This window comes from Tachysurus vachellii, chromosome 13, assembly GCF_030014155.1.
Source record: "Tachysurus vachellii isolate PV-2020 chromosome 13, HZAU_Pvac_v1, whole genome shotgun sequence".
Taxonomy (NCBI): Eukaryota; Metazoa; Chordata; class Actinopteri; order Siluriformes; family Bagridae; genus Tachysurus; species Tachysurus vachellii.
Genome location: NC_083472.1, coordinates 8,119,265 through 8,132,081, shown reverse-complemented (window position 1 = coordinate 8,132,081; position 12,817 = coordinate 8,119,265). Strand labels below are relative to the sequence as shown.

The 12,817-nt window shown below is 38.5% G+C and overlaps 1 protein-coding gene across 2 annotated transcripts in view; it reads right to left on the bottom strand.

The window, feature by feature from the left end:
* Positions 1-8,428, bottom strand: part of htr4 (5-hydroxytryptamine receptor 4) — a 73,037-nt gene extending 64,609 nt beyond the window's left edge. The window contains exons 1-2 of one of the 2 annotated variants that reach the window (XM_060886028.1): positions 8,008-8,428; positions 6,907-7,016 (exon numbers count right to left, since the gene is read on the bottom strand). Coding sequence is in view for 1 of the 2 variants with exons in the window: in XM_060886027.1 (XP_060742010.1) it covers positions 8,008-8,083 (76 nt within the window). In the remaining variant the exon portion in view is untranslated. The remainder of the gene's footprint in view (positions 1-6,906; positions 7,017-8,007) is intronic. The other variant, XM_060886027.1, reaches the window with a different exon arrangement.
* Positions 8,429-12,817: the final 4,389 nt, after the last annotated feature.

Genomic DNA, 12,817 nt, shown 5'->3' with positions numbered 1-12,817 from the left:
AAAACACACTGCTTGCACAGCTGATGAAATGAAGGATGCTTTTAACTTTATTTATCGAATGTATTTATAAATTATTGGGCAGAAGTCAGATGAATTATTGGGCAAAAGCCAGATACCCTGCTCTGTATCAGTCAAACTCAAGAGACCATTTACCCAATCATTTAACGTGTCTCCCTCATTTACATTTACATTGGCCAGCACCAATCAATCTAGACTGTAAACTAAAGAACATTTTAACATTCCAGGACGCATAAACTGTATCGTTCCCCAGACAAGATTTGGAGAGGAGAGTGGTATAAATCAGTGGCAAGGTCCCTTGAGTATTATTCAGGCCCTGGAGAGTACAAATACTCTGTTCCTGGGCTTGTTTTCTGTCCACAGGGAAAGCTGACAGCACCAGGAGTGTGTTTTTTCATCTTGTAGGCACTCATATCAGGAGGCAGAACAGCAAGCTCCTGTTGTCTAGCTACACGATAGGACTGGACAGCTCACTTTACGATACTGTTTTTTGATTTCTGCTATAAGCAAAACTAAATAAATAGAATTTTTGGAGAGCGCAGTTTTAAACTGAGGCACTTGTTTTCAAAGGGAAGAAATAATAGAGTGTTTTACCAAGCACCTGGAGACAATTTCTCACGCTTAACTTAAAGCAAACAACTCAAGGTGAAATCAATATCACACTCCCAATGTATTGATTTAGCATGTTTGTTTACATTGATTTTCCATTATGTGTAGATTTAATCCAACATTTGCTGTTAACTGAATGAATTTAACAATTTTACCCTGATGTGTTCGAAAATAAGTATTAGTCTGAAGGCAGGAAAATCCTGTACAACACTGTAAAACCACGCTGCATCCCATAAGAGCTGAATGATGATTTATTCCCAATGAATGATGATTTAATCCCAATTAAATAAGAGCTGAATGATGAGTTGGGGGGCACGGTGCACGGTGGCTTAGTGGTTAGCACGTTCGCCTCACACCCCCAGGGTTGGGGGTTCGATTCCTGCCTCCGCCTTGTGTGTGTGGAGTTTGCATGTTCTCCCCGTGCCTTGGGGGTTTCCTCCTCTGGGGTTTCCTCCGGGTACTCCGGTTTCCCCCTTGTCTGTAGTGTGTGATTGCGTGACTGAATGAGAGTGTGTGTGCCCTGCAATGGGTTGGCACTCCGTCCAGGGTGTATCCTGCCTTGATGCCCGATGACACCTGAGATAGGCACAGGCTCCCCGTGACCCGAGGTAGTTCGGATAAGCGGTAGAAAATGAATTAATGAATGAATGAATAGTTTATCTAAGTGTTTTGAGAATTCTGAATCCATCATCTACATACAGCACAATATGCCATTCAAATACGGCCTATTGAGCACTGTTAATTCTTTTGTCGGTGGACATACAAAATGTTAGACAAGTGCACTATATTGCTTAAAAAACATTCAGGAGACAAGCTCCGATAGATTCTTTTAAAGAACTAAGTTATAGTTAAAAGAGTGGAGGTACTACAGTACTGACGGCAATGCCTTGGCTTATGTTGTATACGTTCTTTTAGTTAAACAGATGTCTTTTACACACACACTCGCACACACACACGCACACACACACACACACAAACACACACACACACACACAAACACGCTCTCACACATCCTTACTCTTTTACACACAGTAACTTTGGAGCTTACTGAACTTCATACCATAATGAACTTCATACCATCACAGAGGAAGCCAGCCTTAATAAATTGTGCCTTTTTTTCCATTATGACGGTGCTTCATTCATTCTGCAGCAGTATTCTTTCTTTACACTCACACACACTCACACTTTCTGTAGACAATAACAATAAGATCTGCAGGCAATTTTACAATTTCAGGTAATTATTTCTCTTCTGTGGTGAGGTGATTGTTTACAATAATAAAAATACCTTAATTTTGCATTTGGGTTTGTTCTGTTTGCATCCAGGAAAAAATGCCAACCAGACTGCTCAGATATTGTGTAATGTTTTCTGCCAAGAACACCTAGACTCATTGAGATGGACTAAAATGAACAGTAGCACTGGCCTAATAGCAGCACTTTCTCTGCTCCACAGACACACTCTGATCTTCTCCCAGATGCACTATAATACAGCTGGGCCATGACGACACTAATGAGAGGGGAATAGGCTGTGATATCCGTGGTTCACACCTCCAAAGTAACCCTCTCTGATGCGTTTATGTGCCAAAAACCTTTTAGAGTGCTTTTTTAATATTCCTCTGTTATAGTAGTATAGTTCATCCCGTCAAAATAAAAAGAATATTTCAAATATGGACGGCGCTGTTTATGTTGGCTGATGATTAACTGTGCACAACATACTGCTAGACTTATGCTTTATTACTAGAAAGCTGTTTCTCATCTCCAAAAAATGTCATATAAATTCAGAAAGGTTTGTCATTTAAACATACTTGAAGTTGGTAAGAGACTCCAGTTATACTTGGAATCAACTCTTATGTAGCAAGTTACATTAGTGAATGACTAAATGTGTTTTTTATTTGTTTTTTAATCTAAAATAAAAAGTGTGTGTGTGTATTTTTTTGTAAGTTCTACAAAAACTTACTTTGTTCTTTGTACTTATTCCCACTTATTCTTTGTAAGTGTAAGTTCTATAGGTAAAAGAAATATTTTCTTCACAATAACGTTACACAAATATGTTATACAGTTGACAATATTCATTAATTCAACTTCAGTGAGCACTTTATCCTAATCAGGGTCACTGGGCATGAAGCAGGCTAGACCCAGGGTGGGATGCCAATAACACCTAGGGGCACTTTAGGCTAGTCACTCCATCTACTGGGATGTTTTGGGATGTGGTAGAAAACCAGGGAACTCCTTAGGAAACCGACATGGACACATGTTAAACATGCAAAAGTGTCAGGATTGAACCCACACAAAAAGAAGGCTCATTAAATTTACGCAACTCAAATGCATACATCTGTTCCATGTGATTGGACTGAGTTACATTAAGACAATTTGTTTTGCATACATCCAACATGGTTTGATCATGTATTTGTTAAGCCGTGAATAAAATCGAACCCCATGCTCCTACCTGAGTGGTGGGTTCAACCCAAGCGGCTGATGTTTGGCAACATCCACATTAAAACTGTGCTATTCTACTGTATATGTTTGAGCTGTGTTAATTAAATACTATAGTTATTATAGTTGTAGGTCCCACGTCCCATGTCCTCATGAGATTTCTATTAATGTAATTGATTTAGGTTAATACAATGTTGATCAAGCTCACACTACATAATTTAAAATTTAAATTAGAAACTGGTTTAAATTAAGTTTAGTATAAAAAGTGCAATTATGTTTTGATAAGACACTATAAGAAAATATGTTCTCTTAAATCTGAGTTAATTTTTATTTTTTATTTTATTTTATTTTTTTTTAATGTAGAGCTGTTATTGTGATGACAGAAGATAAATCATAGATTTAAAAAGCTCTTGGAGAAATGAGCTAAAATAATATGATTTGATGTGGCAGTATCCTGACCTTAATACCCACCTTATTGTAATTACAATAACAGCCAGCAGCATGGTGTACTGCATGGTATCAGCCCATATGCTTGGACGCAATAAATTGACTTCCTTCCTACAATGCAATTTACCTAGCTCAAATGAGGAGGCAGAGGTGATGGTACAAACTGTATTCATCATGATGTTGGTGTCTGGGTTCAGTGGCCATTTTTAGACAAGTGAAGCTGAACAAGTGCCACCCACACACAGACACACACACAGACACACACACACACACACACACATTAAAGGTCCATTTGAATCCTTAAAGTTGAGTCAAATCCATTAGCCCTTAATCCTATTGCTTCAGCATTGTTTAGACAACTATTTTTTTTTAATGGAAAGAAACATCATGGATAATCTTTATGTACACATGGGACCACAAATTTAGTAACTGAGCCATGTGTGACTCGTTTAAATAAAATGAACTGAAATAACATAAAATAAAACAAATGGCCTTAAGAATGTTTATTCGTATAATGTATGTTTATTGAAATTTAATCGAAATGTATATGACTTATAATTGATTAGACACTAATTCTTTCAAAAGGTAATGAAACATCATTCAACTGCCATTACTAAAGACTTTAACAAATAAAACCTACTACATCATTAATTAGTTCTCAGTAATTTCCCAGACTCAATACTGTATAATTTATACCAGGAGGATGGTGCGCTATATCTCTGAGCGATCTTACCAAGCCCAGTGTTAATTTGAGATGCCTGTAGCAGAAGTCATTTATAAGAGCAAGTCTGATGAAATCCAGGTAATATACTTACAGTATAAGAACTAGGTTATACATACAGTAGCTCCTAACTGCCTGGTTTAGGATAAAGCCTTGAAAATTGGTGTATTATCCAGTCTCAGAATAATCCCCAATGCATTTTAGAACTCAAACCGGCTCCTAAACCCACACCACCCTTAGGAAGGAATTACAGATAATCCTAAAATGAATGCTATCAGCAATTCACATCAGATTTAAGTGTTGGAAAACTGACAGTTTGCATTGAAAAAGATATTTCCCTTGATATGAAGGTATGACAATGATTGTGGAATTAGCCATGGATTGCAATATAACTCAGCAAGTATGTTAAACGATACGGCATCAGCAGCTAATAATGTTTTGCCAACTTTCCACTACCCCATCACAGCAGTTTTGCAGTACAGATTAATATCATGGGAGTGTATAAGGTGTGGCTTCCTGCTCTGCTCTGTGTTTACTGAGTCTGGAGAAAGTTGGGCTTTAATCACTTACATATTTCTATTGAGTAGCTGTTTGATCGTGGTAATATAATTGCTTATTTCTTTATATTTAGTTCTGACTCAATCCATTACAAAACATTTGCAAGTAATTTATTTATTTACATAAAAGCAAGAGTGTAGAAGCAGGATTAATTAATTAGAGGAAGGAAGGAAGGAAGGAAGGAAGGAAGGAAGGAAGGAAACAAAAGTCTCTACTTTAAGGCAACAGTACTGTACCACAAAGCAAGTTAGGAAATACAAACAAACTTGTGGCTTCAGAATGATAGCTTTCTTCATTTAATAATACATTCACACGCTGACTAGTGACTCATATCACGGCATTGGTAAACACTTCATTAGGCTAAAACCGGCTTTCTTGTTTTTTAATCAATAAGCAAAAAAAATTTGCCAAATAAAGATTGTGTCCACTGTTTGAATTGTAATATAAATTCATTCTGTAAGAAAGAATTGTTATTCTTTGACCTGTTTCACAGCCATGGCCTCTGATTGTTTCATGGTAAAAGAAAGTACCAAGTCGGTCTCTTCCTCATTATTGTGGTTATGCTTTGCAGAGCTGTTGTAACTCGTGCTTTTGCTAGGTCTACACTTAAGAGGCTTAAAGAACTGAAGCTGACGGGTCATTTTTATTCTGACACAAGTTGCTTAAATGGACTTTGAGGTATAGACAGTGACTTTGGATATTAGGCACTTTTTGCAGGTGTACCTTTGGTCTCCAAGATGCCCATTAAATGAATTTACAATGCAGAATGGAAATTAATATTTTAAGAAATAACTTTAGAGTAAAAAAATCTTACATTACGGCATTCAGGCTTTACAAAGTTATATAGTTTAGACTCTCTGAGAATATGAGTAATGAATTAACCATTGCTATTCTGTCCTCTAATGCAGATTAATGGCCAATATTCTGTTAATTCAGAAACCTGCTAATCAATAAAAATGTATAAATGTATAAATGTATATAGACAGTGAAAATCCCTACCAGTCTGTTCCTGAAACCTTGACTGTGACTTTTACGTTTAAAAACAGCAAGCTCCACAGGATCCTTTGGAAAATCATAATTCTTATGGCTCTGAATGGACAGGAGGTGCATTTTATGAGCATTTAGTTTGGTGAACTTCAATTTAAGTTGCCATGGCGATCAACCAACCTCTGAAAAGATAGCTGCCTTTGTCCAATTACGTTTGCTCCCTTAAGAGGGGGGGGGGGGGATTGGCTTGGGGCTTTATCTGTTGTGGTGTAATTCCTAAACCTTTAAAACAATTCACTGTAAACATGATCACATTAAAGCCGAACACTGAAATGATTCAATTTACTGTACGAGACAGCTAAAAGAACGTTAATTATTTCAACATCCAAATCCTCGTAGACTTGGCTGTGTGCTCCTTTATGTTCTGCCTAGTCTCAAATCTCTCTTGTCTTCACGCTCCATCAACTTTTCTTTCGCAGTGAATTCTAGATAGTGTGAAGATACTGAGAGGCAGGTACATTGGGACATTTCAGCATTATGTTTTGCAAGTATGTGCACATCCAAAAGACATTAGTGAGTGGGATCTGAGCGATTCCTCCCACCGGCCGTCAGTATTTTACTGAAGGATGTTAAAATCGATACTCTAGTGATCAGTAAGTTAATACTTAATAAAAAGTTTTCTGTGAATACAGATACAGATTTCCAAGAAGGAAGTTTAAAGTACTGACAAGTCATCTGTCATGTACTATTAATAATGCCATATGTTGTATAGGTGTATCAGTCAGACATCAGTGTGAAAGTTGTGTAAATTGAACATATAATAAATAAGTCAAATGTCGGCAAGCAAAATGGACAGGAATCTTCTTCCACACACTTAAACAACAACTACACTGACGGCAAATAGTCAAGACACTACTGCATGTATCTGAAGCACACACTTTTTTTTGCTGGCTCTCATGTTTCACCTTTGTCTTTTAGGTGAGACTGACTCTAGGCCTTAATGCGACGTGAGAGTGGGTATACATTGATCCACTGACAGGCAGTCTGTGCTGTGCCATCCATCAGCAAACATGCTTTGCCCCATGCCTGACACTTTATTGAACAATGTGTTCTCTATTGCATATGCACAAACTGACCTGGCAGTCCTGTGTGTCTGTGATAAACTTCTCCTGCTGTGAGCCCTTTTATATCAGCACACGCATGCGACTCTGTGAGAACAGCTTCTGCATGAAAACCCCTGTAGGCTCTGCACTTGCGATCCAAACATAAAATAAACATGGGCTTTAAATGCACAATTGCAATACCTTGGGTGTGAAGGTTCCCTTATACATGACAAAATAAAGACTAAAACATACTGAACGTGGAAACATTCAGCAAATTCATTTACATTCCACCGTTGTTTCTTCTTCACTAGTGTATAAGCTCGAAGTGCATGTTTGAGCAGGTGATTTTATTTAAGACAGTTTCAGTGGCACTTGAACCTTTGAGCAAGGTCAATTGCCCTGAGATAGACTGTGCTTTCCATAAAACTAATGTAGATTACATAATGCTGTGTCAATGCATTCAATCTCATGCCATCAGTACTATGTTCAAAATGAATATATACTCACAAAAAATACATTGTAAAGAAGAACTTTAAGAAAACACCGTTTATATATTATGATTAACTCCCAGAGCCAACCTTTAAAAAGGGTAGTGTTGGGGGAATCTGTCAAGAAATAGCCTGCTGACCTTTTTTAGAAGCCTCAGGGATCATTTCCAACTTATTCAGATAAAATCATGATGTGTATCCAGATATTCTTTGTGGATTAGAAGTGAGGAGATTTAACGTGGCATTAAAACACGCACAATGCGGCGTGTCAGTCACAATACTCAATATCTCTCATCTATAATAAGTTCTCCACTTCTTGAATTAGTTCCTGAGCTCATGAATGACGTCAACTATCCACAAATAGTATTACAAAATTAAATAAATAAATAAATAAATAATAATCACACGTTTTGATGCTATGGTGTTCTGGGATATTTTATACCATAACATGCAGTAATAAAAATTACAATAATAATAAATCATCACGGTGTAGTGATGTGGAGGGATTTCTGTGCGTAATGGACACCGGAATTACCGAAAAAAAAAAAAGAATCCAAAAGCTGCAGTTTATACAGTGATTCTGTCTCTCAATTTAGGAAACTAACACAAAAAAAAGATGTACGAATTAGTGAAATAAATGACTTACCATTTCCATGAGGAAACCCCGGGTCAAAACCATGGCACGGTTCTAAACCCTCAAGTGGGAAAGCGCATCCTCGCATCTGCGTGCGTTAGTACACACGGAAATGGACAAGTTCTCGTTTTGCTGATAACTCGAGCTGTGTCAGGCGCGTTAAATACAAGAGTACGTTCACATACAAACAAAAAGAAAAAAATAATAATAATAATAAAAAAAAACAAAAAAAGAATAGTTTTCCACCAAGAGCTTTCCAGTCTTTCCAGAGCTTTCCAGTCAGGAGACGGCGTTTAGGGAGTGAAACTGAGAGAAGTGAGCGGCTCTTGGCTTGCGCGAGAGACCGCGCGTTGCACACTGGCTGAACGTTGGAGGCGCGCGCTCGCCCGTTTCCACGGTGAGAATGTAAACTGGTCTGTCGAGTCCCCTCCTCTTCGTGATCTACTCTGGCCACACGTCGTGCCACTATATCCCGCAGACACGCATCCTCTTTTTTTACGCATGTGGCAAATTATATCACGCCTTTCAGTCTGAGCAAACTATTGGCTGTTTGATGTGCGTCCGCTTTCACTTCACTTACAACTTCGTTTGTTTTGCTGCCTGAATGGCAGTCAGATGTGGAGAAGGACATTAATACAAAACAACAGCAACTGAAAAAAAAAAAAAACTAGAATGGAACATACTCCTGTACACAAATATTTCTTTATATATATATATGTGTATATATATATATATATATATATATATATATATATATATATATATATATATATATGATATACATCTATCTATATATATATGATATACATCTATCTATCTATCTATCTATTCATTCATTCATTCATTCATTCATTCATCTTCTACCGCTTATCCGAACTACCTCGGGTCACGGGGAGCCTGTGCCTATTTCAGGCGTCATCGGGCATCAAGGCAGGATACACCCTGGACGGAGTGCCAACCCATCGCAGGACACACACACACACACTCTCATTCACTCACGCAATCACACACTAGGGACAATTTTCCAGAGATGCCAATCAACCTACCATGCATGTCTTTGGACCGGGGGAGGAAACCGGAGTACCCGGAGGAAACCCCCGAGGCACGGGGAGAACATGCAAACTCCACACACACAAGATCTATCTATCTAAAGAAAATATTTATGACATACATCTATCTATATATATTTACATTTCAGGTATTTAGCAGACACAGTTATCCAGAGTGACACAATTTCTTTCAATTTATACAACTGAGCAATTGAGGGTTAAGGGCCTTGATCAGAGGCCCAACAGTGACAGCTTGGTGAACCTGGGATTAAAACTCATGACCTTCCAACCAGTAGTCCAACACTTTAACCACTAGGTTGCCACATCCCCACAAATATATATTTATATATACATTTATTCACGTGTCTTCTTTTTTGGTCTTACAGTTTTGTTCTAAACTTGAAATTAGATCCTGAGAGATTTTACAGCTTTACTACACACAGATCTTATTACATCTTCTTCTGTTGCTCAGCCACTGTTTTCTTCTTCAGTTCGACAATAGACCTACGTAAATGATGTGTTTTTTCATAGTTTCAACAGTTCCCTGCCTTTCAGTACAAATATACTTCATCTTGGAAACAGAGTGAACATTGAGCATGTAACTAGTGTAAGTAAAAAGAGAAGTGGGAAAGCTGCTGTAAGTGGTGAAACACTTTCCTTTCCTGTTGCTTAAAGTTTTCACCTGAATGGAACATGGAACATGTTTTGTTCTCTTTTGCTTATGACATACATGACAGAAGACAAAGAAAGGAAGACATTACCTATAAGCATTTTATGATCATATACTAACTGTAACTTGTAACTGTAAATAAAACTGATATTACTCTTGAAATCTTGATCCTATACACCCAGGTTTATGGCAGTAAACATTTAATATTCAAAGCAATAGAACTTTAGGCTCCAGAGTGCACCTACTGCCCAGCCAGACTATTTCCATTGGTTAGAAAAACACATTCTTTAATAAGCAAGGCATAAGTATGCTCTATGGCTGATGTTGTAGTAGCAATTATAGTCTAAATGGTCCATTAAGACACTGAAACATCAGCGCTTTCACTTAAATATTTTGCTTCCTCAGGACAACGGTATGCTCTTCAGCTGAGCACTGTCGAAAGGCAACTTAACATTCTGCTTTTGTGAATATCATTTTATGTGTTTCTCTTGTCTCATGCACACTGACTGCTCTCTGACACTTAGAACCTGTCTATGACAACTACCAGGCAAGTCATTGCCAATCACTTGGTATCTTTGCAGAACGTGAAATGACTGTGGTGCTGGCTTCTGCCACCCTGTTTCTAGTCATCATGATATTGGATACACTGTCTTCACTACAACATTGTGAATTCTGACAACAGGGTAGTGTGTACATGTACTGTTGCTCTGAGATCTAACAAGATGTTTCATAATGTCCTCTATTTTTAACATTTCATACCACAAGTTGCTCTTGAATTGTGTATACCCAGAAGTGGAGTACAGTGCTGGTGATAGTAAAACTGTCCATGAGCAGTCATGTTGCAGTTTGCAAAATGTAACATGAGCTCCATTCCCCTGTCTCTGGCCATGTGTAAACTGGAAGGTGTTTTCTCCAACAACAGCTTGGAAACCTTGCAAAACAAGAGACATGGAGGATTTCCAGGAACATTACACTCCATCGAATGCCTGACAGTTAAGCTGATGTTGTGAGTGATAAAGTTTTTTGATTAGCTGAAGTTTTTGATTAGCCTGTTTGCTGCTCTTCACTGAAACAATGTCTCAGTCCCCGCCTACCCTTGCGTCTATTGACAGTCTGAACTGCTGAACTGATGTAGCCTGCTTCATATTCGTAAGGCCACCTTCATTGTCCCTGTAAAATCTCCCTCCCAATCTGCCCACTGACATGACAGCAGACTTGAAAATGATCACCCTTGAGACACTCTCCTGACATTCCACAGAGAATATTGCCTCGTTTTGGAAAATAGCCATCCTTGTGTATGCGCTTATGGCTTGTGGGTGGGTGAGATGTCAAATAAGGTTAGTCATGCATCTTTCATGATTTGGCATGCTTCTATGTTGGAAAGCAATGTGTTTAATTAATGTCATTAATGAGCTCTTTAGGTCTTCTCGGAAATGTCAGTGAGAAAAACACAGCTTTGCTCATGCAATGTGCTATGTGATGGAGATGCTCTTCTGGACAAATGGACTGTAGGTTAGATATTCTTTCAGGCAAACCTAATGCATTTTCATTGACAAACTTATTTTATCTCGTTGTATCATATTGCTTTAAGAAGTGGACTAAATTGGTTTATTTTCAGAACCCATGTCCATCCCGTTACTGTGCCTCATATGAGCAGAGCCATTCCTCTAACACATTCATCTTAATGAAATGATCTACATCTTTATGTTTGTTTTACAATATTAATTCGCCAGAACACATTATCTTTTGAAGCTCTGAATTAAAGACATCAGTACTGAGTGGAACCTGCTCTAGGATCATGAAACTAAAATCGGTCACGGTCTGTATGGGATGTTAGGGAGCTCAAATCACTTGATAAATACAATCAGAGGGACCTGTGATTTATCAGGGCTGAGTAGAGTTAGTGAATCCCTGGGGAGAAAAGGAGAGGTCACAGGATTGGGAGAGTAGTTTGGAGTGCAGAAAAGCAGGCTGTGAGAAGTGCTGCTGCTGTAGGATGAGGTTTCACTCTGTTTCCTATCTTTATTATCCACATCTCTTACTATTTAGCTGCCAGAATGCTGAGTGGTGGATCTTAGACTAGATCCAGAGAAATTAGATCTGCATGCTTTATTCTGCAGTTTTATCAGCTTCAAATGTACATAAGGCCTTCCTTTAGTGTAATGCAGTTTTTAATACATGCATTCTTAAGTACATGCATTCATCCATAATTGTTGAAATTTTATTCTGTGCTTGGCAGCATTGTTCACTTTATACAAAAAAAACAAGTTTGTTTTTTTCATAGCAAATGTTGGGATACAATTTTTCCATTTTTTAGTAGGTTATTCATTCATTCATTCATTTTCTACTGCTTATCCGAACTACCTCGGCGTCTCAGGAGTCATCTGGCATCAAGGCAGGATACACCCTGGACGGAGTGCCAACCCATCGCAGGGCACACACACACTCTCATTCACTCACGCAATCACACACTACGGACAATTTACCAGAGATGCCAATCAACCTACCAGGCATGTCTTTGGACCGGGGGAGGAAACCGGAGTACCTGGAGGAAACCCCCGAGGCACGGGGAGAACATGCAAACTCCACACACACAAGGTGGAGGCAGGAATCGAACCCCCAACCCTGGAGGTGTGAGGCAAACTTGCTAACCACTAATCCACCGTGCCCCACTTTAGTAGGTTATGAAAATACACATTCATTTACTTTTACACAAGGTGACAATAGAGCTTAGGATCGGTTGGTGCAACCGGCCGCAGGGCTTTGACTAAGTTATTATTCTTTTGTAGCAGGGTAGCGGATGCTATCGTGCATGTACAGTACAGAGTGAGTGTCATGACTGTAGCTTGTTGCAATTAATTGCCACAGTTTTTAAAGCAGACTCCAAGTATTCCTAAGACAGTTGATCAAAAATATATCAACCAATACTGCTGGATTTCTCTTTTATAGACGACATAAAAGTACATATGAAATACACACAAGGCTTTTTGTTTAAAGAAGGTGCAAAAGCTCAATTTCCACCACTGTACACAGATGTCACACTCAAAGACTCTGTGATATCACGTGTCCTTGAATGTTTGCTGTCTGCCAGTGTTGGGCTTTG